Raw genomic sequence first — 14,915 nt, forward strand, 5'->3', positions numbered from 1 at the left:
TTCGGCTGAGATGCTCACAGCAGCGTAAGCTTCTCGCAGAACGCTTGTTCACCAAGACCAAAAAGTGGTTCAGGACCCCTTCAAGTTGAACTCTTGCACGAAAGTCACTGCTAAGAACGTTACAGCACGTTGAATGAATATTTCACAAGCTGTGTATGAATGCATATTTCTGAAGCATTTGGTTTGATGAAGTGTGAAGTAAGGGGAATAAACATAGGTGAAGAACATAACGTACGAAAGGTTGGCAAAAGAGACTCTCGGACTTGTGTTTTCAAGACGTGCATTTTGAATCACAGCGAAGTTGATATGACGAACGTATGGGCCGCCTTGATCGTGTCGTTGTACAGGAAATTTCATTGTATTGGTCTTTGTTGTGGAAATATTTAGTGTAGCAATTAAATGTAGGAATTCCGCAAAAATAAATATTCCTTCACTATGCGAGCCATTTCGCCGTAGAGGTGTATGTCGTAGAAGCCGCTCAACGTACATTACAGAAAAAAAAAATAATGTGCATTGCATCGAAAACGGTGTATGGTAATTTTCATGGACCTGGCAGGAAACCAGGTTTTATAATTGGGTGTTAACCTCTTGAAGCTCTGAGGGAGCGACATTCGACTAGGCCAAGCATTCACAGGGAACGAGTATGAGAAAGAACCCACGAGAGAAATGAAAATATGGCCGCTGCAGCCGGCATTTCCGTCCGCGACCTCGCGCTCTGCAGCAAAACACTGCAGCCACACAGACACAAGGGTGAGTAAAGTAATCATAATAAAGAAAGAACCCCGACTCGCGCTGTCTTCCCATAAAACGTCAAAAATGCAAGTCTACGCCCTTCAGTAAGCCGTGCCAAGGAACCGCAAGCACTGCACTTCATGACATCTGTAGCCGTTTTTGCTCATTCGTCGACCTCTTGACTGCTTCATTTCCTGTTTGTAAATTTTATTTTTTTGCATATTCAGTTACTGTTTACACCGCCAAAACGCGATGCCCTTCTGTCGCTGACCTCCCTCTCCCTCAGTCACCTTCTCATTGCTCCTGCTTTCCGGTCAGCCTTATAAGGACAACGATAACATATCGGAACCCAGATCGGTCGGTCCTCTGTTTCAATGCCACAGAAGCACGCAATTTCCGAGCTGTATTGGCGGCCGTAGGCGAATATTGTGTCAAGGAAAGGAGCGTCACCTCGTGCGTGCTGTGCCCCCGTCTCGAACGTGTTACGGCGAGCTGGTTTCACCGCGAGTGGGGCCAATCGCCGAGCGCAGTTTGAGCCGGAAAGCCGCCTTACGTAATGTGCTCGCTCGCTTAATCTCTTTTCCTGGTGCGCCGCGTGAGAAGTCGGGAGCGGTGGTCGGATATACTGCGCGAATTCCCCCTTGAGTTGCAGGTAAGATACGGAGCTGAAAATTGTTATTTAGAAACGCATCCGATCTGTTTAACATTTTTTTTACACCTTCGCGCGGCCCACATTCGTTGCCGCCCCCCCCCCCCCACGCCCAATTGTTTCGTCTCTAAAATTTCATTTCCTCGCCGGTATAAATGGCGAACTTGAGAAAGCTACGGAGGAAACTCGCACGCAGGTAAAACCGCTCTGAAGCTAAAGATTGCCAATCACTCCTGGGTTATGCCTATCTGGATTGGTACAAGACTTTTCAATGAGTAATTGTTTGCGACATGATGGTTTCTTAGATTTATCTTCGTCCACGTGTGTACTTACTCTATGAATAACTTGTTGAGATGAACAGACTACTAATTTATTTTTTGACAAGCGCTTTGGGCTTAGAAAAACAATGCTACAGGCAGAAAGCACTTCGTCGATTAAGTTTAGTCGATAGATAGAAAAGAGTGAAATGGATTGATTGATTGATTGATTGATTGATTGATTGATTGATTGATTGATTGATTGATTGATTGATTGATTGATTGATTGATTGGCTGGCTGGCTGGCTGTTGAGGTGACGCGTAATATAACGTCCTAAGATTACGGATTTGATTTTCTCGCACATATTATTCATTATTACCACCCTATTCTAATACGCGAGCAATAACTCGGAACACTCGCAGGCAAGAACATGACTACAAGGTGGATACTTTTCTTCGCGTTGATCCTTCCCATCTGGAAACTCTGGAAGCGATTGCCCCTTATGCTCGACTTGGGTACCTACTTCGGTTCCTGGTTCCTTGTGCTCCTGGTTAGTTTTGGGATTGCACGGTTGTTGTCGTCTAGATTCTTCAGGAAGCTTGTTGACGGTGACGGCAAAGCTGTGCTGGTGACGGGTGAGTGCATTCTTATTCGCTCTTGAATGCTCCCACTAACTGTAAGCTGTGTACAAGGCCGCATATTTTCAGGGAGAATATATGATTCTTATTTGAAGTACGAATACAGCAGCAGGGATTAGAGAAGAAATTGGTGTGTCTTCTGGTTGAGAGTCAATGAAAGGAGGAAGGTTTGGCGGGTGGCGTAATGCGTACAAGAGCCCTGAGTGTAAGAAAATATCTGTGAAACGAAGTGTTTGGGAAGCTTTTGTGTATATAAAGAGGTGGACTGATGTGATACAGACGAAATCGGACATCGCTGAACCGGAATTTTGCAAATTAAGTGGACGTAAAATGGGGTAACGATCATGATGAGCACTCAGGGGCCTATAGCATACTAAATGTAGAAGAAGAGAAGCATGAATGTTTGTTTCATACAATCTATACATTGCATTAGGTGTGATGTCTACCAAGTTCTCCCGGGTTGTAGAAGTGAAAGTTCAAGCCATATTTGACTGAATAATAACGAGGTACGTTAAGAGTTAGCTGTACTATGCTTAGCCATTGCCGACATAACGTCCTGTGTGGGACTAGCGAAGGCCACCCAATGCAATGTCCGCCCCAAAAAAGTTGCTTCTGTGCTTCCGGCAACAACGTTGCCACGGGGAATTATTTATGCCTCGAAATACGTCGCCGGAAGCGCATGTTTGCAATGTTGCTCTTCTTTCATTTGAACGTAGTGAACGCCGAATACACAGTGGCAAATGAGAGAAGGCGAACGCAGAAACGCGCGTTCGCGTAGTGCTTGCAGCCCGTCTGTTTGGTTCTCAGTTCTGCATTTGATGCGAGTTCGACGAGCAATAGGTTTTCCTGAGGCAGGCACGTGCTTAAGAGCGACAAAAAGAAAACAGCACTGTCAATACACTGTCAAGTTCAGAGCTTGCCATCAACGAAAATTTGTCACGCTAAACAATAATTTGAGTGGGAATTTGTTACTGTCAGGATATGTGGATCGCGCGTCAGTTTCACATTGTTGGCACTGTCACCATTTAAATAATTGTGACTATGAATAATGTTGTCCTATTCTCCATGCTGCACCCTGCATTGAAGGGTCCCTTACACAATTTTCTGATGAATCATAGAATGGCCTCACTAACGAAGAACGCCACCTCACAAATACACTGCTGCGAAATTTTTTCGAATCCTTATAGCAGTTACCTCTCGGCTGGGAGGCTTTCGCGCTCCTTTCGTCTTCACTAGCGCTTAGGGAGCCACACAGGATAGCCGACATGGAGCAAGGCTCCACAAGAAGTTGAGCTTTTCGTCGGGGAGAGGGTTGGTCGCGCCACCCAGTGGCGGCCATGGTAAGCTACGCTACACAGTATGCCGCCTCTGTTTCGGGGGGCACACGCAGTAGGCCCTGCCAAAATATATACTGTCGTGTGTAGACTGGCAGTGCACAGATAAAATAATTTGTTTCTTTTGGAGATCGCAGATGTACATTTTTTTTCATTTATTTAGGTCAACATTAGAAGTAATGGTATTACCGAGACAGTTCCCACGATCAGTCAAATCAGTCAATGGCTATTGGTGGGAGTCTCTGCTTGCGATGACGCTGCATGAGGACATTGCATAGGCGAGAACAAGTGATTTTTCATTGTTTTGGACGCGACTTTAAGAATTCCCTGCGGTATGCACTGCAATGATATTTGGCACACTTGTTCGCAGGAACGCCTTCTATGGAGCGGCAACCTCTTAGTATGTTCAAAACACTTTTCCAGAACCTTTAAGAATTCTTTTTTGTTTCCTTTTTGTGGATTAAATATGTAGCACTGGTGATGATCATTGAATGGGTTGGTAGTACTGATATATACTGGACTTTGTTCTTTACAGTGGTATGTAGTATTGAGAAAAATATGGTTAGTCATAATTATAGTCTTGTTTTACATAAACGGAGCCCACGATTTATATATGTAGTTCTTTTTTAACTGTAGATGGTTGTTCTGTCTAGTGGGGAAGTAACAGTGGAGATTCTGAGCCGTTTTCTCACCATGCGGCGGCTGGTTGGACACTCACGTTACCTTTTCTTTGCCAGGCTGCGACACAGGCTTTGGAAACCTGCTGGCTAAGCGGCTATCCCGCAATGGCTTTATGGTGTACGCCGGCTGCCTGAATGCCTCAAGCGAGGATGCCTGTGAGCTCGCCAAGGAACCTAACGTCCACGTGCTTCAACTGGATGTCACAAAAGAAGAGGAGATGGATAACGCCCTCGTGGCCGTGAAGAATACTCTAGGAACTAAAAGCAAGTGAAAATATATGCTTGAGTTTCTGTTGACTGAAACGTACGCTAAAAAGGTGCATGATCTGCTTGCTCAAGCGCAACGAACGTAGCATGGAGCTATGCGCGACCCACGTATTAGAGGTAATCTTTTATATGTTTGCTTTAAATGGTAAAGTGCTGCCAGTGCCAATTTTCGGTAGCACATGCAACATGATTATTCAGCGAATGATAGAAGCCGCCGTAGAGATATACTAAACACTTTTTGAGCAAGAACCTGTTGCCTTTTTGAGCAAGACCACAATTACCTTTTGAGCAAGACAATAATTCAGGTTCCTCGACCGTATTAGGCTCAACATGACGTACGTGAACTGTACTTCAAATGCAATCCTCATAGACCACCTGCTCGTGACAAATGTCGTGTTTTTTTTTTTGCGTGCATGTACCACGCAATGTTTGTGTATCTTTAATCACATACTGGGTGTCCAAGAAGTTCTACTTCCGATAGTATTAGAATCACTACAGGAGTTGCTCGAAACGTCTACCACCTGCAAAAATCTGTTTCACTCTCTACCACCGACTTGAAAACATCTGTGCACACGACGCTGCATGTTGTCGAACACTTGGTTGAATATTGCTAGAGTTACATGAGCAATAAGGGGCGGTTTGTAGCTTCAGCCGTGCGTGAGGATTGTTCTGGTACGTCTATTGTCCGAGCGCACCCCAAAGACGTTACCAGACGAGCTACAGGCCTCGTGCTGTCATATCGCACTTGAAAGGGCGATGCCATTCGCGATTATGATAATATTTTTGTTTCTTTCCCCACTGCACAGTTAATTTTTCGGACATCGGGCATGCTATGCCTAAATGCAGGTATTCGAAGTAATGAGCTATGAAAGCTTCGCTTTTCAGACTTCACTATGTATTGCGTGCGTGAAGTTTCTTCAAGTTTGCAACGTGTTTTATGTGACTGTAATTCATGCTCATCCGACAGAACAATGTCTGAAGTTTGCATTTCACATGTGCTGCGACGCGAACTTAGAACAGCGTGACATTCTCGGCCTGAGGAGCACAGGCTGCTCTTTGCACGCAACGTATCCTGAAAACTAAAGGTCTTAATGTGGCTCCGTGAATAATTGATTGTGTGAACGTGTGTTCATGGCTGTATCTGGCGTTTATGTGTACATCATTATGGTTTGTATTGTGTACTTCAACCACCACCTGCACTCGTGTGCCAGACTGTCAGCTTTGCAAACAGCTGCAGCTTTTTGCTAAATTTAACATATATGGCCTGTCTACAGCTGAAAGAGGGTCAGCACGTTATGCCTAAGAAATCGTCACCTGACTCCCGATGTGTTGAAAGCGCCGGCAGTAATTCCTGCATTCAGCAAGGCGGTGTCCTCTGGCTGAGGACACGTATTGCAGTGCGAGCGCTTGATATCCACCAATGGCCTTCGTGGTGCCTTACTATCAAGGGAAGACATTGGTCAAAGGTTTCGAGGATTGCGCAATGAAATCGATTAAGGTCTAGTATTTTGACTTTAGAATATCAATTTAAATGCATCTCCTTCAGTCAAGGCGTACACATTTGTCTAAGCCATTTATTTTTCCTATTTCTGTGCGTGGCGGCAAGGTATTTACCACGAACATTAAGCTTTAGTTAAACTGAACACTCCGCTTACCTAAGGTACCTCCACTTCTGAGTGAATATTATCGCTACAGATGACAGCTTTGGTGAAAGCACTACAGTGTTTAACGGGAGGGCATTTTGATACCAGTTACGAATGAGCTTGTTTTTTCCTTTCTGGGAATACTTAAAACAGGTAATTAGTTTCTATATGGATTTGGATATGTTCATTCATTTCTTTTTTACAGTAAAGGCAGCATGACTGAATATAGAATCAATACATATTCAATTATCTGTCATTGTGATAAGTCACTATAAATGCGAAATGAGTCATCTACTCGCTCACTTGCTTTCGATGGAGTCTCAACCATCTTCACGTATGATTGAGCAAATTTGATCCATTTCTCAAGAACCTGTTATAGCATGATTGAAGAGGGTATTTGAATGCACAAATCAGCAACATTCTCGCACGCAGAACAAAACCTCTTGATTTTGTTTATTTAAATTACTGTTCCACTTGCGGGGAAAACCGCGGGGAACACGGGAGATGGAAATTCAAGACGATGAGTCTTTTTCAAGCATTGAACATTGAAATTGTTCCACTTGTGGTGGTATAAGAAACGTTTCGACAATCGTTTATAGCAACTGTTAGAGCCTGATTACTATGTCTCTGAAGGTGTTGTTTTGAGGATTTCGCGTTAACACCTAGCGCATTCATTGGTTTTTCCCTCTCAAAAAAAAAGCACGTTACAATGGGGCCGTTAAGTTATGATTGGTAGAGTTTGTGGTAAGATAAAAGCGAATGCCGATAAAATAGTATGCTGAACTTATGTTTAGTACTTTCGGCGCAGTAAGAAGGAAGCTGACTGTTCAGACGAGTTTGACAAGATTGAAATTGAGCGTACTTGGGGGACACGAATAGAACTTTCGATAGGTATTGCCGTATGGGCAGGAAATTCTGTCGTGAGCATAACGTCACGCGATTAAAACAAAATATGCATACGCCAATGCGAAATGAAGCTTACGTGGGTCTTTGGGATGTCATAATAATGCCTTTATTACACAAACAAAACTCACGGCAACCGTGACTACACACCTAAAATATAATAGGCAATTTCCGTGCATTGGTTCTCGTACATTTCATCTTTCTTGGGAAATCAGCGATATATACGGGCACTGAAATGCCGAGAATTTTGCAGTGTTTGAATTTTCCATTAGGGGCTGCGAAATTTCGTCCTCACCAGACGATTTTTCATCCAACACTTGCATAGCTTCATCTGGTGACTGCAAAACCAGTGTGGTCGTTACCGCATGAGACGTTGCTTCCCAAACCTCGCGTTTGGCGCGACTACGAATCGCCGATATTTTTCTGGACATTGTATATCGTCCTTTTATTTTGGGCTGAACGAAATCAGCAGAAAGAAATGACAAATAAGGCAATTGACATCATGTTTTTTTTTCTTTTTTGGCTGGCGCAGAGTTATGGGCCGTGGTGGCTAACGCTGGCGTACCGAGTCACGGCCTTCTCGAATGGGCAAGCATGTCGTCCATCAGGAAAATCTTTGACGTCAACGTTTTCGGTGTGGTCAGCGTGGCAAAGAAGTTTCTTCCACTTTTGAGGAAAGCGAAGGGACGTCTCGTCATTACAGGAAGTGTCCTGGGTGAGTGTGAAGGTGTGGCAATCTGAGTTTGGTCAAGGCGCAGAAGCTGACTGACTGAGGTAAAAGAAAAAGTGAAATTTTGCTTGGAGTATCTTTCATGAACAAAGGCCCACAAAACCTTAAGTGCTAGAGTAGTTCAACTAAATGTTATTTACTAGCGAATGCGACCAGCGAATCGGCAGTAGCAGCCACGAGAGAAAAAGCTTCAATATCACAGAATTTCTGCGTGAAAAATCAAGCCTACTGTGACCGTATATATACCTAAAGCACAATTAAAGCAAGTGCATCATAATATTACGTCTATATTGGCGGTGCTGTTTTAGCGGCTATGACGTGACGCTGCCGAGTGTGAGGTCGGGGGCTCGATCTCTACCGCAACGGCCACATTTCGGTGGGGGTGGAATGCAAGAACGCTCATGTACTTATATTTAGGTTCACGGTAACAAAAACACAGGGGGTCAAAGTGAAGCCAGAGGCCCCGCTATGATGTTCCTCGTAATCAGGTTGGGGTATTAGCATGGGAAGGCCAGGAATTCAATTATTGAATCATGTTACACCTAGCGCTTTTCAAACGGTATGATGCGTTTTAGCATGTGGTATGCACAATATCTTTTGGTGCGGGAACAGGGACTCTTGGGGTTGTTCAACCACAGCTTGAATAACCGACGAGTTCCAGCTAAAAGCTTGTTTCAAGAGAGTTTTACCATCTGAATCAAGCAAACATTGACAAATGGCATGTCACGATGAACCCCATAAGAAGAATGTATAGCACAATAAAAAAAAAGACACAACAAAAAAGATAGACAGCTAGAGCGCGTTCAGCGGAAACCAGTACTGTTTATTTTAATTAAATAGAGGACACTTGATTGACCGTTTTTGTTAAATGCGGCAACATCGTATTCATTCATTTTGAGGATTTGAGGATTGTAGTTTTTGTTTGGCTATGTTATACGTAATGTTTCCTTAGACTTACCAAGATATACTAGGCCGCACAGCGCAAGAAACAGCGGATACACTCGCGGAACATCGCTAGCTCAAGTTTTCACTAGCAGAAACACATTTACACATTTACACAGTTTTTATTAGAAATGTTCCCGAATGGAATACATTGCGTGTACGTGTATGTGGCAGAATTTATTTGGTCCCTTAATATTGGAGCGATAGAATATTGATGATTTCTACTTGCACACATCTTAGTGGAAAGCTACATCGTGGTAACCGACGGAGACAAAGGAGGCACACAAAGTGCACAGACACAGCGCTGACTTTGACAAAAAAAAGAAATGTTTATTTTGCCGGTGCGCTGTAAAGTGACCACTTGGCAAAAGAACAAGACCCCACATGCGCACAGAATCTCCTCGTACCGCTATCACACCCTGGCATTTGAAAAAGAAAATATAGGTCAGCTCTTTTTCACACAAGGCTATCGAAGGACAACTGACACAGTTATTTCCCGCGCGTGCAACTGCGACAGCCTCGATAATTTCTGCAGTAGGGCTTTTTTTCTTCTCCCAGATATAATAGTGCATTTGTCGAAGACAGGGTTGAATCCATAGTCGCAGCAGTGCACGCCTAGGTGACCTTGAATCGTGTTGTTAACATTGTTGTGGCTTTCCCTAAGCCGATCATTAATGCATCGGCCGATTTGCCCGATGTACACTTTGCCACACTGGATGGGTACCTCATATACGGCACACTGGGCACACTTTGTGAAGCGAAGTATGTGTTTAGTTTTACACTGGGCCTTCTCTAGTCATCTAAGATTGCGGACAGATTGCGGAAACGGCCAAGGAAGGAGAGTGACGGGCCGTAGAGTGGCGGAAAGCACTCGAGTTTGGCCCCGTGAATTCCTCAAAGAGTCGTCGCACAGCTGCCTTTGAGCTAGGGAACAGGCTCACGAACCAAGTCCAGGTCTTATGCTGGCGCCTGCGCCTGCTGACGATCGGCTCGGGTGGACGCAGGCGACGTGGGACGACAAGACGCGGAATGACGCGTTGTTTGAAGTGGCGAGAGCGCTTGTGACTGAGCGCTCGAGGTGACGTAGTGAGCAAGGACGGCGTCCCTCGTCGTAGAAGTTCGGGCTGGAAGGTGGCAACCGGATCCTGGAACCTTGTTGGGAAAGAAGTGACTGACCAGCTGGATGAACTAGATGTCGGGCATGTCGATGTAAAATTCTCGGACACTCTAAAACAGCGGGACGTCTGCCGGATAGCGCGAGGCCACGTAACTCGCCTTGGTAGAGTCGGTGCATTGACTCATAAATGTTACCTCAATAACATTTATTGAGGTAACATCTGTCTTTAGGCAGTCACATAATGTTCCATTGCATAAAAATTGCGTCAAGGCTAAGTTGCGGTAAAATAAATTGGTGACTCTTTGCTTGTGCACGCATGTAATGTTGAAGATAAAATTGATTGATTGATTGATTGATTGATTGATTGATTGATTGATTGATTGATTGATTGATTGATTGATTGAAAATGAAATACCACAGGTCGAAGCACGGTACCGACGGGAGTTGTTTACTGCATGACAAAGCACGCAGTCATCTCGCTGGCTGATGGACTGCGCAGGGAATGCGGCGACAAGGGTGTGTATGTCGCCACCGTGGAGCCCACTGCATACAGGTGAGATTGTGCATCTCAAGATCATTGTCTTGTCTCCCCAAAGGAGTTCCGGATACATTAAATGTTTTCAGAAGGAATTTTATCGTGATTTGAATGCCTGTGCTTTTCTTTGCTAGTAGCGATAGCTACGCTTGCAAACAGCGAGGTTACAGTAAGGAACAGATGGGGGTGAGGGTAGTGGCACGAGTTCGAGCTCCATCTTTACTTTCATTTCTAAGGTGACGTTCGTAATCTTGTGTATATCAAACGAGATGTGTGGCGAAGCGAACTTGCCGAGCTTCTCAGATGCGCTATTGCGCTATCTTGACATGCTGATACATTCAGAGAGGATGTAGCAGCCCGCCCAGCCAATCACAGATGAGAGTAATATGAATTTCACAATATAGCATCATTTGACAATATCGTGCCAGTGGCAATTTGTCGTGCCAGTTTATGTACGCGAACAAGCGACAAAGGGTGTACAAACGCAAAGCCGCCTTAGGGTACCGTAACGTCAACACGAGGCTGTGCAAGCGGCCTTTCATCAAATCAGCATTTCAGCCACGATACGATGCGCCGTGTTAGGAAAAATGACAGTTCTAACAGACACGCAGGCTACGACAAATGGCTCACAGTGCCTTCAGGAAGCATGTCTCGCTGTGCGTTCTGTGTGCTGCTTACGTAAACACAAGCGGTGCATGCAAGGTAACCTTAAAGATCACGTCAGGACTCTCGTATGCTGTCAGAATTATCACCAACTTTCGTCAGTAAAAGCAAACAGCACAATAGGTCTCTCTTACATCGATTCCCATCCCGGGTTGGATCCACTCTGTGGGTATACCACGCTGTGGAATCCCGCACTCTGCGATCCGCCTTACCCCCTCCTCTCAGCATTTACTGCGTATAATAAATCTAACGATGTCTTACATATCTTCTTTTTGTTCCTAACCCACTCACCAGGACGCGGATCCTCTCCGACGTTGGTTCTATGGAGGCGACCCGTCAGCAGCTGAGCCTTCTGCCTCGCGAGTCGCTCGAGGACTTCACGGAGCAGGAAGTCGCCGACTGGATGAAGACAGCTGCGACAATCGCAGATCTGACGAGACGCGACGACATTAATGAAGTCGTTGATCAGATGGTGCTCGCCGTCAGGGAGAAAGAACCCAAGCCCAACTACGCCGCCTGGGGTCTGTGGGAGCCCGTCTTTTACTTAGTCTGTCGGGAAGCACCAGCCGAACTCATTGACTTCCTGCTGGTTGCCTTTCGCAAGGCAACTAGAGCTGGTTTGTTCGATGGAACTTGGAGGTTGTCCCGCATTTGGACGTAGTGGAAATTACACAAGGTTCCCGATCAACGGGAGGAAAAGCAGATCTCTTCACTCTAGTGACTCTTGTATTCTAACAATTCAATGACTGCCAACAAGAAGTGTCAGCCTACAAACTCCTGGATAGGTTCAGGGGCTCCATTGTGTACTTGTGAATGCAGTGTTTCAATACATGGTCAGCATACCGGGAAAGTAAGGGCCCTGTGAGCAGCCCAAGGAACTCGCCACATGCTCGCCAATGCTCGCCACATGCTGCGGCCGTTTCCGGGGACAAAGAACACACAATAAAATGTTTTTTGAGAAACCGAAATGCACATAGACTAGCCTACATGCCACAAGTAGTTAACTATCGACTCTAAACCGCACTACATACACTGCACAATCAACCTCTGTCCTAAGATAGGGTCATCAGTACACTGGTTCAGACCGCCTTCAGGAGCGAAGGCAATGAACGCGTTGTCGCACTTTTTGAGGGCATGCGTACTGAATTAAAGGGGAAGAGAATTAGTCGAGAGCTACATCGCGCTTTTGGGAAGTCTCTTTTTCTCTCGAATTTTTCTTTATTTATTGTGCCAGTAATGTGCGCCTTCTGGAATAATTCAGCTCAAGACGAGAATTAAGCCGTCTGCAACAGGCAATTTTTAAAATTTTCATAAAACTTGTAAATGATCATCCTGTATACATGAACAAACGCATGCAAACAGCTCTCCCATCCCCTCTCTACCTCTACAACATGACTGGGTTCGCAGACACATACAATTTTTGCCGCTTTGACTCTCTTATTGCTACCTGATTAGAACTGTAAGGTCGACGCATTCTTCTAATGTTAACTTATGGAGCTATTCCTCCTTTTCCTTGCCCCGGTGTAGGGCAACAAAATCGACTTTCGTCTGGTTGACCTCCTGCCTCTTTTTCTCCTTGCTTTATCTCCCTCTTTAGAACTAAATCTTGATAGGTTAACGATTGAAATTGAGGAGGTAGTAAGTTCAGCGCATCCAACGATTGCACGAAAAAGGGCATGTGCAATCTCAATGGGAAGGAAAATGTTGATATGAATTAGAAAAAAGAAACGGATGCAGCCGATATTCTTGTTGATATTACTATAAAACATTGGAGCTGCGAAGATTACGTACTACTCAGACAGTCTAATCACGGTATTTATTAGGGCTCATGGAGGTCTAAAAATTTTTATTCGGCAATGTAATGAGATAAGGGCATTCACAGGAACATATAATGAAGACGCAGCTCACCCAACAGAGCTGTAATTCGCGATTGCTAGATGATTTCTATCTGCACCAGGCGTAAAATATCCTCATGGCGAACACAAAGAAAGGGTTGGCGTATTTTACAGCTTATCAGTAATGTTGATTATAACCGCAGCTGACAAACAATCTTTTACACGTTTTAGATTTCCCGCCTCAGCGTAGATCTCCGACGGCGTCAGTGCGGAATGAGGAATTTAACTTTATTTTCGCTTGAACGGCAGTTTTTACGCCAGAATAATTCCAAGAAATTGTAACGACGATTATTTCCCTGTTTTTGAACGCAATCTACAATCATTTTTATTGTCAAAAACTTCGCGAACGTTAAGCAGACGCTGTCCAAATCTGTAACCTCACGAGAACATGTCGCCAGAATTTCGTTTACCGCACAACGTTGGTTGGTGCGCATTTTTGTAGTAGATATGGTCACAAATTAGCCAGAAATTTTGGTTCTTTTTTCTAATTTCTTAACCCGTAAAGCTTTACGGTCGTACCCGTGAGCTTTTGAATCTGTTGTTTGTAGAAGCGTGGTTTAACCACGCTAACTGACACTCTAGAGATTCAAGGGTTCTGAGAAGAGTACTTCTTCGCGAGTTCAATGACAATGTTATGCAGAATATCGTTAGCCCTATTTCCGCTGACGAAATCCTGGTGGCAGAAACTGGGCTGGGGAACGATGTAGTTGAGCACAAGGTTGGAACTGAGTCTGTAAGCCAGGTCTGCCACGTCGGATGTGTCAGCCAGTATGTCTCCATGAGACGAGAACAGAGCTATTGGTAGCCGTATGCGTTCCCTGGGGTATTGTGGTGGAGTTGCCTGCGTGTAGGGATGCGAAAGCAGCAAAGCAAATTTAATACAAATGTTGTATCTTCGCCTGAAAGGGGAGGAACTGATATTGGTAGCGATGTATAATACAACTTCGTGAACGTCAAGTTTAGTGGTTTTATAGGCCATCTAAATTGCAGTAAACATACGGTTATAAACAGATTAATAAGCGCGGTGTAACGCACGCACAGACAAAGCTGAACAGGTATAGTTCGATGACCGCGAGCACTGGCGGTCACAAAAGCGCAGAGAGCTAAGGCTTCGTCATGCTCCTCGCGTCACCTCGTCTCGGAAACTTGAGATTGTGCGACCTCAAACACCGTGCGCGCGGAAATACCATGTGCATAAAGTAACCAGCCACCTCGCCTAGTCCTTAGATTTCATTCCAGCTGTAGATTGCTTCTAAGATACAGCGCGCCAGCCGCTTATGCGCTCAGCCACAAGGACGGCCATGCACAGTCGCGGCCGGGCTTGAGGGGGAGTCGCGCACTCACCTGCCCCTTCTAGAGGGCGCTTTAACACGTTACCACGCGCTCCCCTCTCCCTCTCCCTCCTAGCGCGCGCTCAATCGAAAACACACCAACAATGGACGTGCGGGAAGATGGGGAGTGTCAAGCCACCACCATTGTCAGCTCCTCCTCGGAAGCTTTACCTCGCGCCGGTGGCACACGGCGTGGGGCGTATTAGGATGTTATCGCAATTGGACTCTATTCGGAGCATGACGGTCGCGGCCGACAGAGACGGCTACGACAAAAATTCACTTGCTGTGTCTATATAGTTGCTATAGTCGTATAATTGATGCACTATGGGGAAAAATTGGCAAGCACACTCATGAATAGACTTACTCAAGCTCCATCCGAGCAAGCCAGGCTGATTTTCCTTTTGATTAGTTTGCGTCCTAGTAGGTCAGCTGAGTCTGGTTTGTCGTGAGTCAACTCAGCCAGCTTGACTCTGATTTCCGAGTCCGAATCATACCTTATGTGAAATATACAGTTTCTGAGAAAGTCTGAGTGAGTTCTTTATATTGCCGAGCTATATATAACTAATACATTTCTGTAAGGTGCTCCAGGAGGTCTGGC

At 45.1% G+C, this 14,915-nt stretch overlaps 1 protein-coding gene across 2 annotated transcripts; it reads left to right on the plus strand.

Annotated features, from left to right (window-relative positions):
* Positions 1-1,187: 1,187 nt before the first annotated feature.
* LOC139050976 (retinol dehydrogenase 7-like) lies at positions 1,188-12,059 on the plus strand. 2 transcript variants are annotated; one of them, XM_070527897.1, is made up of 6 exons: positions 1,188-1,384; positions 2,062-2,274; positions 4,349-4,555; positions 7,637-7,819; positions 10,314-10,446; positions 11,386-12,059. In XM_070527897.1, the coding sequence occupies exons 2-6, from the start codon at positions 2,070-2,072 to the stop codon at positions 11,750-11,752; spliced, it is 1,095 nt and encodes a 364-aa protein (XP_070383998.1). In that variant the 5' UTR covers positions 1,188-1,384; positions 2,062-2,069; the 3' UTR covers positions 11,753-12,059. The 2 variants fall into 2 exon arrangements, with proteins under 2 accessions (XP_070383998.1, XP_070383999.1); XM_070527898.1 differs by lacking the exon at positions 1,188-1,384 and adding an exon at positions 1,562-1,702.
* Positions 12,060-14,915: the final 2,856 nt, after the last annotated feature.

This window comes from Dermacentor albipictus, chromosome 10 (genome assembly GCF_038994185.2).
Source record: "Dermacentor albipictus isolate Rhodes 1998 colony chromosome 10, USDA_Dalb.pri_finalv2, whole genome shotgun sequence".
NCBI lineage: Eukaryota > Metazoa > Arthropoda > Arachnida > Ixodida > Ixodidae > Dermacentor > Dermacentor albipictus.